Consider the following 17,275-nt stretch of genomic DNA (forward strand, 5'->3'; position numbering starts at 1 on the left):
TCTCCCTGGTTACCTCTGTGTCCCTGTGTCTCTATATGTCACTGTGTGTCTTGATCCTTCTGCTCCTGTATCTGAATCTCTGCATATCTATAGTTTGCATGTTGTTATGTCTCGGTGTCTTCACAATACTTACTGTGTGCTTGTCCCTGGGTGACCTTGTTTTTGTCTCCCTGCCTTTTTGTCTGTGACAGGGACAGATTTCAAAATGTACCTCAAAATTGGAATACAGAAGCCCAGCAAGTGAACATCTGTTTCTCTGGGTTTATGTCCCAAATGCTATCCTCGCCACCCTCTTTGTATGCCTATGTGTCCCTACATGCATTCTCTTTGTTTTCAGATGCCTGTGCCTCGTGTTTCTGAATGTCTCTATCACACTATTTCCTCATCCACGTCTGTGTCCTTGTTGCTGTCTTTCTGTGTGTGATCCTGTGTCTTTGGTTGTATGTATATGTGTATGTCTACTGCTGTGTTATAGGTTCCTTTTTTATTCATTCATTTAGCAAATATTTACTAAGCACCTATTAAGTGCCAAGCACTGGGGATACATAGATAGTTCAGAAAAGTTCCTTGCCCTCAAAGAGCTCACAGTCTGTCAGGGATCCAGACAAGTAAACAGATAATCACTAGTATGATAAATGCTGTGAGCTTGGATGGGGTGGGGTGGGCTACGAGGACACAGAAGGGAACTGAACTCAATCTAGGGAGAAGGATCAGGGAAGGCCTTCTAGAGGAGATGACAACTAAGACTTGAAGGATGGGTAAAATTTACCTACATGAAGCTAAAGAAGGGAGTCATGCAGAAGGAAAAGCACATGCAAAGGCCCAGCAGTGGGAGACAGTATAGCTTGTTAGGGGAACTCCAAGAGCCTTAAATACGCTCTGGGAGCCAGAGAAGGTTGTGAGCAGGACTGGTGACTCAGGTTTTGGTTTTAAGAAAGTCACCTCTAAAGCTGGTGTGGAATATGGATTGAAGAGAGTAGAGACTGGAGATAGGAAGGACTGTGAGGAGGTAGGAGTCCCTAAGTCTCTAGGTCTCTAGGTCTGCATGTCTATGTATGTTTGTGTGTCCTTATATATGTGTCACTTCATGCATGTGGGAGTGTGTTTTTCCCTGTGTGTGTCTTCATGTCGCTAGGTCTTTGTTCCTGGCTCACCCCATGCCCTGGCTTCTGAGTCTCCTAAACTCAGGTCTCCAGGCTCTGGGGTTCAGGTGCCATCACAGGACATAGGCAAGGTAGGGGTGGCCCAGCAGCTGCTGTACATGAGAACGTTTCACTAGCCAGCAGGAAGCCCAGCGGGGCAGCAGCCTTGGCGAGTACTTCAGCAGCTTCTTGCCTAGAACCACAGGCACATCTGGGCCTTTTTGCCTCCGTAAGCATGGCCCCGTAGACCCTGCCACCAGTCGGATGTCTGCGTACTGGAACTGTCCTGAGGGAGAAAGATGCAGCACCAGTCAGGGCAATGAGAGCTCTGAGAGGAGCCTAAGTTGGGAAATCTAGAAGTAGAAGTGAGAGGGATGAGGGGCAGCAAAGGCCTGGAGAAGGGAAGAGGCTGGGCACTGTGGGAAATGTGGAAGAGCCAGATGGCACAGAAGTGTAGCAAGGAAGTAGGGAACCAAGGTGGATGAGATGGCAAGAGGAGGGGGAAAGTCAGGCTTGGAGGCAATGACAGGGAACATTGGTGGGAAGGGCAGGAGAGGAGTGAGGAGGCCCAGAGAAAGTACAAATATCTGTCCAACCCACCATCACTGCCATCACTTGTGTAGGCCTCTGTCTCAGGCTTTGCCAGTGTCTCCTGAGGTACCGTCTGACTTTCTGTAATGCCCATTCACGGAAGCCTCCAAAAGGATCTTTGTTATACCCAGATCTAACTGTGTCTTTCCCCTGCTTATCACCTTTCATGGCTCCCCAGTGTCTTCAAGATAATGCCAAATTCTTCGTCCTGGCATTCGACTTTGACCACTCCAGCTCCATCTCCTCTCACCTCTATTCCTTTATCACTTTTGCTCAGACTTTCAGACTGTGAATTTCTCTCCTCCAGGAGATCTTTCTTGAGCTCCAAGGCTGGGCGACGTTCCCCACCCAGGGTACCTCCAGTGCCCTGGTCTGCTTTCTATCCAGCATTAATAACTCCTGTGATCACTATCCATTTCTGAGTCTGTCTTCTCCCTAGACTAGGAGCTTCCCAAGGGCAGAGCTTGGCTGTGATTCCTCTTTGTGGTTTGGGGTGACAGGGTGCTGGGGGCTCACTGGCCTCTCACCCTGGCAGGGTGTCTCTTGGGACTGGTGCTCCCTGGCCCCTCTTAGCCTCAGCAGAACTTACCCAGCAGGCCACGGGCCATGGGGCTGAGGCCTGAGCCATTGACCACATAGAATCCCAGGTGGGGTAGTTGCAGGGTGCTGGGGTGCCTGTAGCAGTGCCGGAGGACTAGGAACTCGAGGTGGGGCCCAAGGTGGAGGGTGAGGCGGGCTGTAGGAGCCATATGGAGCTCCAGCTGAGGCCTCCTCAGCAGAGCAGGCTGGTCCCAGGACAGAAGCAAGGTACCCTCGCCTCGTACAGATATGGAAGTGCGGGTGATGTTGATCGTGTAGGCCTGGGGTTTGTCTATGGTGACTGTGATGAACTGGAAGTAGGTGCGGATCTGGTCCTCATGGCCTGGCCTTGGTGGTGCACCAAGCAGCTGTCCACGCACATGCAGCCCTGGAGGGAGGAGAGTGTGTGCCTGGAGCATAGGCTTCACATGGTCATTTACATAGTCACTCACAACACAGAAAGGGGTGAGGGCTCAGGGCCCAGGGTGCAGATTTGTGGTTAGAGAGCGAGTTCCTGGGGAAAGTACTTCTGCCACAGCCCATCTAGCTGCCCCTTCTTATGCAGTGTGTAGGCATATATGTATGTGTGTGCATACTCACTCCAGTGGGGCTGTTTGCATGTGTTTGCCTCTGAGTGTGTAAATGTGTGTGTTGGTTATGTTCACATGAGCATCTCTGAGCCTATCAGTGTAGCTGCATATATACAGAAGGTGCTGTGTTGGAGTGTGTATTTTTTTGGTTGTGTTTCTGTGTATTTCTGGATATGTTGTGTTATATGTCTTGGTTGAATAGTTTATGTCGTGTGTGTCTGGTGGTATGTTGGCAGATACTGATGTGTATCTGGGGGTGACATGGTGAGTATTGTGTGCACTGGTGTGTTTCGTATGTTTAGAGTAGCAGAATATATGTGCCTGTGTGTGTGTTGAATTCCTGGGTATTGGGATGAATCTGGAGTATTAGTGCATGTATGTCTGAGTGTGTTGATGTATGTGCCATTGTGTATATCTGGGCATGTATTGTGTGTCACTGTGTGTCTGGATGCATATTTGTACGTCACTTTGTGTGGGTGTGGATAGTGTCAAAATGTGTGTGTCTAGGTATATATTTGTGTGAGTTTACTGTATGCCCGGGTGTGTGTGTGTGTGTGTGTGTGTGTGTGTGTGTGTGTATCTGTGAGTGTCTTGGTGTTTGAGTATATTCATGTGTGTTTTCATTTGTCTAGGTGTTTACTTGTATATTAGTGATGTGCACTGTTGTGTGTTTGTATTAGTCCACAAATGTCTGGGGGTGTTGACATGAGTATATCTGGCTGTGGTGCTATATGACGTGGAGTTCTTGGGGCTCTCACCTGCCTTTGGGTCATCTATGAGCTGTAGCAGGTCCCCTGGGCGCCCATCCAGTGTGAAGCAGATTCTCTCTTCTGAGCGTGGGATGCGGACCACAAAGTGGGGGTCCCCATCTACTGCAAGGCAGGAGATGAAATTCTGAAGTTATGGCCCTAGAATGAATGGGAGGAGAGGAGAGGGCAGGCGAGAGGAGAGGAAGGTAGGAAGCCATGTCTGTTTCTCCCCAGAGAGAGCACAGCCCTAGTCCCAGTGCACAAGCTGTCCTATACTCAAACAGTACAGTGAGAGTGGCTGGCTTACCTGAGGATGAGAAGGTGAAGATGCTTGGCAACATGCCTGCGAAGGAAAGGGGACTGTGTTGGTCAGGAGACTGATCTATCACATTCCCAGGACTGTGGGACACCCTGGCTTTTAAGTCACCTCCTCCCAGATAAGGGCCAAATTTCTGAGCTCAGCATTTAAGTCTTTTTTGGAATTTAGCCCCTGCCTAGCTCTCCAGTCTTCTCTTTATGCTTCAGCACAACTGAACTGACTTTGAGTGCCCTGCCTTCTCTTGCTAGTGGCCCTTTGCTTCTGCTTCCCCGCTACCTGGAATGTTTTCCTTTTCCTTATCTACCAAGGATCAATTTCTAGTTACCCTTCAAGGCCAACTCAAATTCTATTTTCTCATACTCTCTGCCTGATGTAAGTAGAATTCTAAGATGGCCCCCAAGATCCCCTGGTGTACACACCCTGTAAAATCCCCAAGACTGTGATAGGATGAGACATCACTCCCATAAATAGGTTATGTTATGTGGTGCAGTTGACCTTAAAATAGGAATATTATCCAGTTGGGCCTGAGCTAATCACACAAGTCCATTAAATCTGGGTCAGAGTAGTCAGAGAAATTTGAAGTGTGAGAAAAGATTTGACATGAGGGAGATTCTCCATGGCTGTCCTTGAACATGGAAGGGGTCATGTGGCAAGGAATGCTGAAGACCTCTGGGGCCTGAAAGTGCCCCAGGAGGTCTCCAGAAGTGGAAAGTGACTGCCAGTCAACAGCCAGCAAGCAGAAAGGGATCTCAGTCCTATAAACTCAAAGAACTGAAATTTGCCAATAACCTGAAAGAGCATGGAAGAGGACGAGAACTCAGTCTGACAGACACCTTGATTCCAGTCTTGCGTGACCCTAAGCAGAGAATCCAACTAACATGTGTCCAGACTTCTGACCTACAGAACCATGAGATAGATAATTAATAGGTGTTGCTTTAAGCTACTAAGTTTTGTGGTAATTTCCTTGTTTCCCCGAAAATAAGACCTAGCTAGACAATCAGCTCTAATGCATCTTTTGGAGCAAAAAGCAATATAAGACCTGGTAGTTATATTATATTATATTATATTATATTATATTATATTATATTATATTATATTATATTATATTATTATATTATACTATGTTAAAGACCCAGTCTTATATTATAGTAAAATAAGACTGGGCCTTGTATTAATTTTTGCTCCCAAAGATGCATTAGAGCTGATTATCTGGCTTGATATTATTTTTTGGGAAACACGGTTGTTATTCAGTAATAGAAAATTAACACATTGCCTGGTCTCTCCTTTAGGCTCACACAACACCTGTGAGAATTCTAATCAACTAGAAATGAAACCTTAGGGGTCTTAGTCAGGGGAGCTCCTTGTTCACCTTTTACTATCTCCACAGAACTTCCCTGAGAGTCCATGCTGCCTCCAGCTCTTCCCAAGGTCTCTTCAGAATTGCCTTTCCAATGTGGATTTCCTGCCAAGCACAAAAAAAATTAGAGAAATCTTTCATACTCCCAGGAAAAAGATGCCCTGGGCCAACCAAAGGGCGTACCTTCCTTATGACCAGGAGAGTCCCCATTAGAGACCCAATCTGACCTGCATATTGCCAAGACTGGGACCTTATGCTCTCCACAGCATCTTAGTATTTCAAGCTTAGTTATATTAAAAATTCTTCCTCATCCTTATAGCATTTATTCATTCATTCATCCATCCATCAATTCATTCATTCAGGCACTGTTTAGGCATCAGGGATATAGTGGTGAAAAAGGCAATCATGACTGTTGACCTGATGGAGCTCATATTTTACTCTGAGAGGCAGACATGAATGAAATCTTAACTACCAAAGATGATAAATGCTATAAGAAAAAATAACAGAGTGATTGGGGGAGTTACAGATACTTGACGTAATCTGGGGTGGTGGGGGTGGATGGGAAGGATATCTGGACTGAGATCTAAGTCATGAGCTAGAGTATGAATGGTAATGGAAGAGCTGAGGGTAACGGGAAAGTGACAGGGCAAGGCAGGTCAGATAGGCTACCAAGCAGGGGAACAGCTTGAAAGCAGTCCCTGGGTGGAGGCAGGAGTGGGGGCAGGGCCCACTGGTGGATCAGAGAGACCAGTGAGGCTAGAGTTCAGAGAGTGAGTGGGAGATGGTGAGATCAGAGAGGTATGAGATAGAGGGCAGATCATGAAGGGCCTTGTAGACCATAAAGAGGACTTTGAACTTCATTCTAAGTGTGAAGGAAGGGAAACCCTTAGGGGGTTAAGTAGGGAAGGGACATGAAGTAATCTGTGTTTTTAAAAGATCCCTTTAGTTCCTGGAGGAGAATGGCCAAGAGATTCTCTCAAGAGAGGAAACAGGGGCAGGAACAATTTTCTAGGTGAGACACAAAGGTAGTTTGACCTGTGATAGTGACAGTTGGGGTGGTGAGAGTGGGTGCATTTGGCAAATATATTAGAGGCAACATTGTCAGGAGTTGAACATGGAAGGGATATCGGGGTGGTGGTGAGGGAGAGGGGCATGTTGAGGATATCATACCCAAATTTGTATCCCTGTGATTTACCGCCACGCTCAACTGGTTCTAATCCTGCCCTATAATGTCACTCAGGAAATGTCACTCCTCTCAGGAAAGCAGAATAGTGGAATGGTGAAGCACATTAAGTCTGGGACTGGATTATACAGGTTAAACTTTCTCACTAGCTGTGTGACATGGAGCAAATTACTTCACTTCTCTTTGTGCTTCAGTTTCCCCATGTGTAAAATGCACATATTGCATAAGCCTTGTACACTCCCAGTTTCTGATGCTCTCAATTTATACCTCCCCCTCGTGTCTTTACCTCTTGTCCATGGTACTCACCATCTTCATCAGGAGTGAGGAAGGTATAGAAAGCCGGTGGGTTCAAGGACTCCACAAACTTGGACTCCACCATTGACTCAGACAGAAGCTCTAGCTCCTCAGGGAGAAGGAGCAGGCTGACTGTCTCAGGGAGGGTGCTAGAAGGCAGCAAGACTGGCAGGTTCGGGGGGCTTCCTTCTGGCATAGGCTTAGAGCTATTGGGTAGACCCATTCTTGGGACTGCTGACACGGATGGTCCCAGAATTTGCCTGGTTCTTTGGGGCCCTGGCAGCAGGTCATGCTGATGCTGGAGCTTTCCAGGGGACAGCAGAGAGGGCAGGGTGGGATGAAAGGGAGTAGGGGGTGGTTCTCCAAGGACAGAGGTGGTCATGTTACTTCTGGGAGTTATGGGATTTGAGATTGTGCTTGGGAATGTGCTTAGGCTCTGAGGAGGTGGGGGCCTGGGTTTGGCAGGTCTGGAGAGTAATGGAGTATTGCGTTTATTGGGGGTTGGAGTCCTAGGTTTGGAAAGTGATAAACTTGAGGAAGTTTGGTGAGGTGGAACACTAGATTTAAGAGGTGATGGGACTTTAAGGGTCTTGGGTAAGAGGATCCCAGGTCTAGGAGGTGACAGGTTGTTTGGGTACTTTGGAATAGGAACTTTTGGTCTGTTCTGTGGTGGGTATTTGGGGATCTGAAGTGTGGAGACTCCAGGCCTGGGCCATGGCAGATTTTTGGGTGACTGTGATGTGAATACCCCAGGTTGGGGGTATGATGGGGCACCCAGTTTTGGTTGTGATGATGGAGCACCAGATTTGGAATGCAGTGGAGTGACATGTTTCATAGTGCCAGCTTTGGGCTGGGATGGGGTGTCAAGATTCAGAGGTGGGACTTGTAACTTGGAATTCATGGGTAATAGGGTACCACGATTCTGGTGTGATAGAGTGCTGGACTTCAGAAGTAATAGGGTACTGGAATTTGAGGGCACAAGGGCAGCAGATTTTGTCCTGAGAGTTGGCTGAGCCAAGGTGCCAGAATCATGTTGTGCTGGAATTTTGGGCCTTGGGTATACTAAGGTGGGTAGGGTACTAGGGCTCTGACCCAGTGGTTCCAATTCCTTGGAACTGGTCATCTTCTTTGTAGCAGGAGAAGTTGAGGATAAGTAGAACTTTGGTTTCACAAGCCTTGATTTGGGAGAGACCTTGGACACAAAGGCTGGCTGGGCTGTGCCTGCCCCTGGGCCGTGCCTGCTGGTGGCTGAGGGCATGATGGTGCCTGGTACAGTTGTGGAAGAAGTCTGTCTCCTAGCCTCTTCACTGGCCTCCTTGGGCTGCACCATGACCAGTGAAGTCAGAGGTGTAACAAAGTTGTATTCAAGAGACAGGTTGAGGATTTTGGCAGCTAACAGGTGGCGAGTGGTGGTGTCACGGGCTCGGAAGCGTGACTCCAGCAGTTCTCCAATGGTGACATAGGCCCAGAGGCGGCGTATGAAGTGGGCTACACTGGGGGCTGGTTCACCTGGGCAACCAAAGGCCTTCTGGCTGCTGTTGGTGGCCACCTCACTGTGGTGGGTCACAAGAAGCTGATCTTTGGGGCCACGGGCTGCCAGGTGGATGCCCAGTTCCTGTTCACCTGGCTGCACCAGGCCTGCCACCACCAGCTCTGAGCCACCAAAGTAGTTGGGGAAAAGGGCCCAAGGGGAGGCACCAACCAAACCACCCAGGTAGTCCAGACGCACGTCTGCCAGCACAGGCATGGAAATCTCTTCATAGAGGCCCTCTAGCTGTAGGGCTGCATCGGTGTCCTCGTATATGCGCCGGGCTGCTCCCCGGTTCTCCAGGGACAGGCAACGTAGCAGTGGGAAGTCAGCATCATCCCCAAAGGCCAAACTGAAAAGGGACACCCTGTTGCTCAGCGCCTGACGGACGTTGGATAGGATCACACTGGGGGTTGTCACGCCGGCCGTGGGCTCCCCATCTGTCAGGAAGATGATGAGAGGAATCCTCCACACACTGGAGCCCTTCTCAGGCTCCTGGTTGCTATGGTTCAGCACTGAAGCAGCTGCCAGCAGAGCTGCATTGATGTCAGTCCCTAATTGGGGAGCAGACTGTGAGACCATCTTTTCTAGTTACTTCTACCCCCGTTGCAGACACACTGGATGCCTCACCAACCTCCCAGGATCAGTCATATCTCCTCATCTTTGCTTAGACTGTCTCTGCTGCTTATCCTTCCCAAGCCCCGCACCCCCACACAGGCTCTCTGAGATCTGAGAGTGGGGCCCATATGTCCTTGGCTTTTATAACTCCCTAGATCAGACTGTGCTTTGCCTGTTTCCTTGGGGGATGTCTCATTCACTAGTCAAATTGGCAGCGCCCCAGTGATAGCACCCCCACCTCCACGCTACAGGGAAAGAAAAAGCTGCGTTGATAGGAGGTGGTGGTGGTGATGGTGGGAAGACTTCAGTAATTGAGAGGAGATTGATCAAAAGCCAGAATCAGGGCAGCAACTTGTTCAAATGCTTGGAAATAAATATCTAGATTATTGATTTTAAAAAGCCTTACCAAATTCTTCTACATATGTACTTTAAAGAGGAGGAAACTCTGGTCCAAAGAGGAATGTGTCATAAAATACATGGAGAATCAGCTGTGCTCTTTCCACCAGGAAAAGGGACATGGAAGACACGTATTTGTGTAAAATATAATGGTGATATTCCAGGCATTGTGAGAGGTGAAGTGGATGGGGGAATGAAGGGAGCCTTTCAAGAATTTCCCATATCACCTCAGCCTGCCCATCTGTGTAGGTAGCTCTAACACTTACAACCATCAGCTTCCAGGTGTCCCAGGTAGTCCTTGGCACTGTGGATGTTCTGGATGGTGGCCTGGATGGAGCCTCCAGCTTTCCAGACACTAACTGTGTCAGAAAAGGAAATGATGTTGAAGTAGTCATTGGCCTGCAGGTCACCAAGGATCACATCCATGGCTTTTTTAGTCTGTGGGATATGGATAAAGTGAAGGAGATGGATCAAGACTTGAGGTCTTGCTCAAGACTGAAACACTCTTTCTATACAAGGTATTAAGGTCTAAGTGTTGTATAGTTTTAAGACTCTCTGACTCCAGCACTCTGTCAGTCTAGGATTCTCATGTCAAAATGCTCTGTAAGCTCTATGGCCCAAAACCCAGACCTGCACTGCCCAATGGTAGCTTCTAGCTGCATGGAGCTGTTTAAATATAAATGTAAGTTAGTTAAAATCAAAGGATTTTTTTTCTTTATTTGTAGTAGCCACATTTCAAGTGTTCAATAACCATATGTGGCCAGTGGCTGCTGTATTGGAAACCTCAGAATTTTAGAGCATTTCCATTATCAAGTTATGTTGGACAGTGGTGATCTGGAAGATTCAAGCTCTATGCTTTCAGAGTGCTAGGATTCATATGTTCTATGGTTCTTGGAACCATACCCAGTATTCCATAACAATGACCCAGGATTCAATGATTCCAGGACCCTAAAATTTAAGAGCTTTATGATTCCAGGTCTTTATGTCTATCTTTCAATGACTTTGCATGCTTTAGTTCTGTTCCATCTATTCTGTTCCTCTACCTCACCATCTGTTTCTTCCAGGCTGGTCTTTTCACCAGCCCCCAGATAACCCAGATTCCATTTTGTCTCCACGACTGTACTCTTGTTTTGTCCTTTAGATAGCAGATCTTCTCACTTCTCCTTTACTAATTCATATCTTCACTGCTCCTTCAGTTGCTCCTTCTCTGGGAAGTCCTTCTTTTATTGCCTATTCTGACCCATGCCATTCTCACCCAGACATTCCCTGTCTCAGACTTTTCACCGACTGTCTTATGTATAGTATTTTCATTCTCCATCCAGATATTTAGCCCTCTTTGAACAGGGTTTAGAACGCTTCTTCTTGGCTCCCTTCTCTATGATAGTATTTAGCATAGGGCTAGGCACATAGGAGTTTCAGGTATGTAGGTTCTAGTATTAGGGACCATTTATAGGACACTTGCTATGTTACAGGCACTGTACTACTTTAGATGCATCAACTCATTGAATCCTCACAGCAAAACAATGAGGAAGATGCTAATATTATCCCCCATTTACAGGTGATGACACTGAGGCCGAGAGGGGTGGAGTGACTTGCTCAAGGTCACACAGCTAATCATTGATGGACCAGGAACTCAAATCTATATTTTGGAGGTATTAAATCCAGTGACTTTAAGCATAATATTATACCTTCCACTCTTTATATCGTTATGGGTTCCAGGAACCCCAGGTAGGACACTTGTGGCCCACCTTTTTCTACATCTTGAACTGATAGAAGATGACTTGAATGCTTCTAAGTGGACCAGAGTCCTTCCTGCCATAGAATGAACTCAGGGGAGAGGTCACACAGTCTGGGATAGGGAGTGAACACCATATTCTTGTTTCTATTGAGAGGGCTAAGACATAGAGGATGGCCTTTTCTGAGACCCTTGTTAACCAGGGACAGATTGTGTTTTTAGAAGTATGTTGTTTAATCTCCTATTATTTTGAGATTTTTTTCCACTATCTTTCTGTTATTTATTTCTAGTTTAATTTCATTTGGTTTGCGAGCATACTTTGTATGATTTATATTCTTTTAAATTTTTTAAGGTGTGTTTTATGGCTCACAATATACATAGTCTGTTTTGGCAAATGTTCCATGTAAACTTGAGAGGAATGTGCATTATGCTATCATTGGATGAAGTATTGTGTAAATGCCAATTAGATCCAGTTAACTGATGGTGCTGTTCAGTTCAACTATGTCCTTAATGATTTTCTGCCTGCTGGATCTGTCCATTTCTGATAGAGGGGAGTTCGTCTCCATTACAGTGGATTCATCTATTTCTCCTTGATGTTCGATCAGTTTTTGCCTCATGTATTTTGACGCTCTATTATTAGGTGCATACACATTAAGGATTGCTATGTTTGCTTGGAGAATTGACTCTTTCATTATTACACAATGCACCTCTTTATCCCTGATAATTCATTTGCTCTGAAGTCTATTTTGTTTGAAATTAAAGAAAGCTGCTCCAGCTTTCTTTTGATTATTGCTAGCATGGTACATCTTTTATCCATTCTATTACTTAAAAAAAATTTGTTTTTGTATTAGTTTCAGGTGTACAAAGCTATGTAATGGTTAGACATTTACACCCCTCACAAAGTAATAATCCCCCCCAGTCTACTACCCCTCTGACATCGTATATAGCTGTTACAATACTATTGACTATATTCCCTATGCTGTATTATACATCCCATGACTATATTACTTTTAATTTATCTGTGTTTCTATATTTAAAAATGGGTTTCTTGTATATAATATATAGTTGGGTCTTTTTTGTTTATTTGTTTGTTTTTAAATCAACACTGACAGTCTCTGTCTTTTAATTTGTGTATTTAGGCCATTTATGGTTAAAGTGATTACTGATATAGATTAATATTTGCCATATTTGAATTGTTTTGTATTCATTGCCCTTGTTCTCTTTTTTTGTCTTCCACTCTTTTTCTGCCTTCACTGCTTTCAATTGAGTGTTTTACATGATCCTGTTTTCTCTTATCTCTTAGCATATCTATTATATTAAAAAAAAAGTTTCTTAGTTGTTGTCCTACAGTTTACAATATGCCTTTACAACTAACACAAGTTCACTTTCAAATCACAGTATGCAACTTCATGTGTAGTGCAACTACAGCCAGTCCCTGACTTACGATGGTTGACTTAAGATTTTTTGACTTTATGATGGTGCAAAAACAATATTCATTCAGGTGAAACCATACTTTGAAGTTTGAATTTTGATCTTTTCCTGGATTAGTGATATGAGGACCAATAGTTTCTCACGATGCTAGGCAGTGGCAGTGAGCTGCAGCTCCCACTCAGCTACGCAACCATGATGGTAAATAACAGATATTCCACAGTGTACTGTATCGCCAGCGTTTTTTGGATATTGTGTTTTGTAATTTCACATCCCATCATGTCACAAGACATCCATCTATGTCTCCTGTTTCTGATGAGAAGAAGATGAGGAAGGCAATTACTCTTGAGATGAAACTCAAGATAATTGCCCAACTGTAGGCTAATGTAAGTGTTCTGAGCATGTTTAAGGTAGGCTAGGTTAAGCTATAATGTTTGGTACATTAGGTATATTAAATGCATTTTTGACTTACAATATTTTAAATTATGTTGGGTTTACCAGGTACATAACTCCATCATAAGTCAAGGAACATCTGCACCTTCTAACAGTATTCCCAATTCTTCTCTTCTGTCCCTTATGCCATTGCTGTCATTAATTTCACTTATCAATAAGCTGATTCACTGAATACATTGTTGCTATTATTATTTTGAACTAACTGTTATCTGTTAGATCAATTAATTTAAAAATATTTTATTTTACCTTCATTTATTCCTTCTCCAACACACTTCCTTTCTTTATGTAGATTCAAGTATCTGAGCTATACCATTTTCCTTCTCTCTGAAGAACTTCTAACATTTACCTGTGAGAGACACGTCTACTGGAGATAATTCCCTCAATTTTTCTTTGGCTAATAGGTCTTTATTTCTCTTTCACTTTGTTGAAAGAGACAATGTTGCTGTATACAGAATTATAGGCTAGTGCTTTTTTCTTTCAACACTTTAAATATTTCATTCCACTCTTTTTGCTTGCATCGTTTCTCAAGAGCAGTCGGATGTAATTCTTATCCCTGTTCCTCTATAAGTAAAGTGTTATTTTCTTTTTTTTATAATTTATTTTTTAAATTTATTGGGGTGACAATTGTTAGTAAAATTACATAGATTTCAGGTGTACAATTCTATATTACATCATCTATAAATCCCATTGTGTGTTCACCACCCAGAGTCAGTTCTCCTTCCATCACCATATATTCGATCCCCCTTACCCTCATCTCCCACCCCCCGCCCCCCGCCCCCCTTACCCTCTGGTAACCACTAAACTATTGTCTGTGTCTAGGAGTTTTTGTTTCTCATTTGTTTGTCTTGTTTTTTTTTTTTTTTTTTTGGTTTATATACCACATATCAGTGAAATCACATGGTTCTCTGCTTTTTCTGTCTGACAAAGACCCCGAATAGCCAAAGCAATCTTAAGAAAAAAGAACAATACTGGAGGTATCACACTTCCTGACTTTGCTTGTACTACAGGGCTACAATAATCAAAACAGCATGGTATTGGCAGAAAAACAGACAAGACACATACACCAATGGAATAGAATTGAGAACCCAGAAATAAAACCACATAAATATGGACAGACAATTTTTGACAAAGAAGCTAAAAACATACAATGGAGGAAAGACAGCCTCTTCAATAAATGGTGTTGGGAGAATTGGATAGCCACGTGCAAAAGAATGAAACTGGACTGCTATTTGTCACCATGTACCAAAATTAATTCAAAATGGATCAAAGACTTAAGCATAAGACCTGACACAATAAACTGCATAGAAGAAAACATAGGTACTAAACTTATGGACTTTGGGTTCAAAGAGCATTTTATGAATTTGACTCCAAAGGCAATGGAAGTAAAAGCTAAAATAATCGAATGGGACTATATGAAACTTAAAAGATTCTTTCTTAATAGAGTGTAGGTTTCCAGTTCTTTCAGCTGAAACCTTTCCTTGTTATATAGGAGCATAGTTGATGTGGTAGTAATGTGTGGAGGAGGGGAAGCATTCCATAGTTCTATCATTAGGTCTCATCTTTTAGGGTATCTGTGCCCCTGGAATATGACCTTCACAATTGCTCCTCAGTTTTTTGCCATTTTAGATGAGATGGGAAGGCTAAAAAGGTTTGGAGTTGGGTATATAGCTTCTTCTACACCAAAGGCTAGAGGGAGATAGTTTTAAATTCTTCCCTTCTTCAGATTTAATTGCACTGTGGTAAAACACAAGTCAGTTAGCCTTAGGTCCAATGGCTTTGTAGTTCATAATTACAAGGTACAAAGGCTATACTGCCCCAGGACACTTGAACCTTACAATTCTAGAACCCCAGAGAACTATGGTTTGATATACTGCTACAAAACATTAAGGATTCAAGCTCAAAGTCAAAATCTCTTTGGTCTATAACTCCAATATCCTGTTTCAAGGGTGCTCTGATAGAAGAGCTATAACATTTAAATCTAGATGGACTCAGGATTCTATGCTTTCTAAGCACCATGGTGCCAGTAAGTTGTATTTTTCTGGCTTTCAAGTAAAAACAAACAACCAACCAAACAAAAACCAAAAACCAAAAACCTGTGGCAAGAGAAATGTTCAGAGTCTAAAATACCTGAGGTTTTTTCCTTTCTTCTTTTTTTCTTTAACTCATATTTAATGATACCAGAGTACTCTATCTCAAAAGCTCTACCATTCTGGGAACTTGTGAGCCCAGGAGTTTTGTGGTTGAAGGTCTCAAAGCTTTGAGGCCCCATAGTCCAATGTTTCAATGTTCCTCAAATTCTGAGGCGCCAGGTCTACACGGCTCCTGATAGATAAGGTACCTGGACCCTAAGGTAGGCCCCGGCCTATACGATTCAAGGGTGACGCGATGGTACGGTCTCTGGCCCCAGGGAACCAATGTTCCAGAACTCTCTGTTTGCTGAGCCTTATAAAAGAAGAGCTATGAAAGGTCCCCAAGGTCCTTGTTACCTGCTTCATCTTGGTACCAAACATGGAGCCGCTCACGTCAATCACGAACACCACGTTTTTCTCAACAGGTGGGAGGCCTCTGGGGGCAAAGTAATGAATAAAATAGCCGTCGTAAATCTGGACAAAAAAAAGTGAAACCAACACAAACTGTAAAAGCCAGTCTAAATCGGGCCCCTCTTATTCTCCTACATAACAAACAGCTCTTTTCCTTCCTAGGCCTTATCACTGTTTCTAGTTAAATAGGCATTTGTGTGCTTGTTTGTTCAATGTCCATCTCCTCCCCCAGAACTGTGTCTCTGCCGTTCAGATTGTCAATCCAGGACGTGCCCCAGAGCTGTGGAGTGATCTAGACTGGCTTGTGGCCCAAGGCTCCAAGAAGCAGGATCTCTGTAATATATGAGTTCCTGTCCATGAGAGCTGGGCTTGCACAGTCTTGAGAGCCCCTAGGGACATTTTGCCTGGGCTCCAGGAACTGTAAGTATTGTTTTAACCTCCCTCTATAGAGTGAGCCTGGGGCCCAGCTCCGTTGCTGCCAGGGGCTGGGAGTTTGCAGGGCCTCCCTCTCCTCCTTAAACCTCCTTTCTGCTGTTGCTGGGCAGAGCAGGGAGGGGAGGAGAGAGCAGAGGCTGAGCGAGTTGTTTGTTCAGAGGGGATTGGTTAGACCAGGTGCAGATGCCTAAGGCTGTAGGGGATGTGATTGGCTGCTGACCCCTTCCCCCACTCCATCTCTCCCTCCGCAGAGCCTGTGGGCTGGGACAGCTGAAGGAACGGGCGGGAGAGCAGGAAGGGCCCCCAGGACCAGTGTCAGCTCAGCCTAGGGAAGTATGAGCTTGCTGAGGGTCTGTGCTGCTCAGTATCCTGAAGCAAGCCCTGCCCTAGGATAACCAGTTTATTCTCCTCTCTGCCATTCAGGCACTCTCTGATCACAAGGCTGGACACTCTATCTCCTCCTCCGTCAGGGGATCTCGGAGGACATGGGAAGACATCTTGCTCTTCCCCTCCACCTCAGCCTTTGAATTAATTCACAAGTGCATGTCTCCACTTTCTCCTGGCACTCTACAGCAGTTCCCAAAGGCCTGGGTCAACCAGCCTGCAGCTGCCCAACCTAAAAGCAGAGGCCAGCTGTCACCTCTATTGCTCGCAGACATGGGTAGTTGAGAGCTTCTGGGGAAATCACATGCCCACCTCTCCACCGTCCCAGGCTCACCGGTGGCCCCACACCTCACACATCCTATAAGCCAGAGGCATGCATGAGCCAGCTCACCAACCACTCACTCTCCTATGGGTGGTTGTCATGCCCTTCTACTCTCAAGACATGTCTCCCTTCCTTCCTCATGAACAAAATTAATGACACCAGGCCATGTCCCTTGGACTACCTACCCACTCCACCCTGACACAGGGTCCACATCCCCATGCACCTCTTCTCTCTACTGAAGGACAAAACAATCCTGCCTTGCACCTAACGTACTACTAGCCGCTAGCACCTCCTCCACCCGTCAGGACCCTGCTTTCCTACCCACCCCATACACCCTACAGGATCTTCCTGAGAATATAAAGTTTTTGCGTCTTTTTCCATCCACTAAGACAACCCCCATTGATCCCAATCCCACCTAAACTTCAAACCAGCTTCTCTCCTCCCTGCAACACGCCACGGTCATGAAATCGGCACCTGCGAGGGTCTGGTCTTCTCCATGTCACTCCTCCACCCAGCACAGACTGGCTCCCACCTCCACCACACACTGACCCTTCTCTCACTAATGGCAACAATGTCCAAACTCAGTGGGTGTATTTCAGTTCTCATCGGACTGCACCTCCCCAGTGAGTTTC

At 45.2% G+C, this 17,275-nt stretch overlaps 1 protein-coding gene across 1 annotated transcript in view; it reads right to left on the reverse strand.

The window, feature by feature from the left end:
* Positions 1–553: 553 nt before the first annotated feature.
* Positions 554–17,275, reverse strand: part of ITIH6 (inter-alpha-trypsin inhibitor heavy chain family member 6) — a 29,310-nt gene continuing 12,588 nt past the window's right edge. Inside the window, exons 6-13 of the mRNA XM_074323792.1 lie at positions 15,449–15,565; positions 9,613–9,784; positions 6,817–8,886; positions 5,340–5,432; positions 3,959–3,994; positions 3,661–3,774; positions 2,323–2,700; positions 554–1,428 (exon numbers count right to left, since the gene is read on the reverse strand). Coding sequence (XP_074179893.1) covers positions 1,217–1,428; positions 2,323–2,700; positions 3,661–3,774; positions 3,959–3,994; positions 5,340–5,432; positions 6,817–8,886; positions 9,613–9,784; positions 15,449–15,565 — 3,192 coding nt within the window. The 3' untranslated portion in view covers positions 554–1,216. The remainder of the gene's footprint in view (positions 1,429–2,322; positions 2,701–3,660; positions 3,775–3,958; positions 3,995–5,339; positions 5,433–6,816; positions 8,887–9,612; positions 9,785–15,448; positions 15,566–17,275) is intronic.

The sequence above is a fragment of the Rhinolophus sinicus genome, chromosome X (genome assembly GCF_036562045.2).
Source record: "Rhinolophus sinicus isolate RSC01 chromosome X, ASM3656204v1, whole genome shotgun sequence".
In the NCBI taxonomy this organism is placed as follows: domain Eukaryota; kingdom Metazoa; phylum Chordata; class Mammalia; order Chiroptera; family Rhinolophidae; genus Rhinolophus; species Rhinolophus sinicus.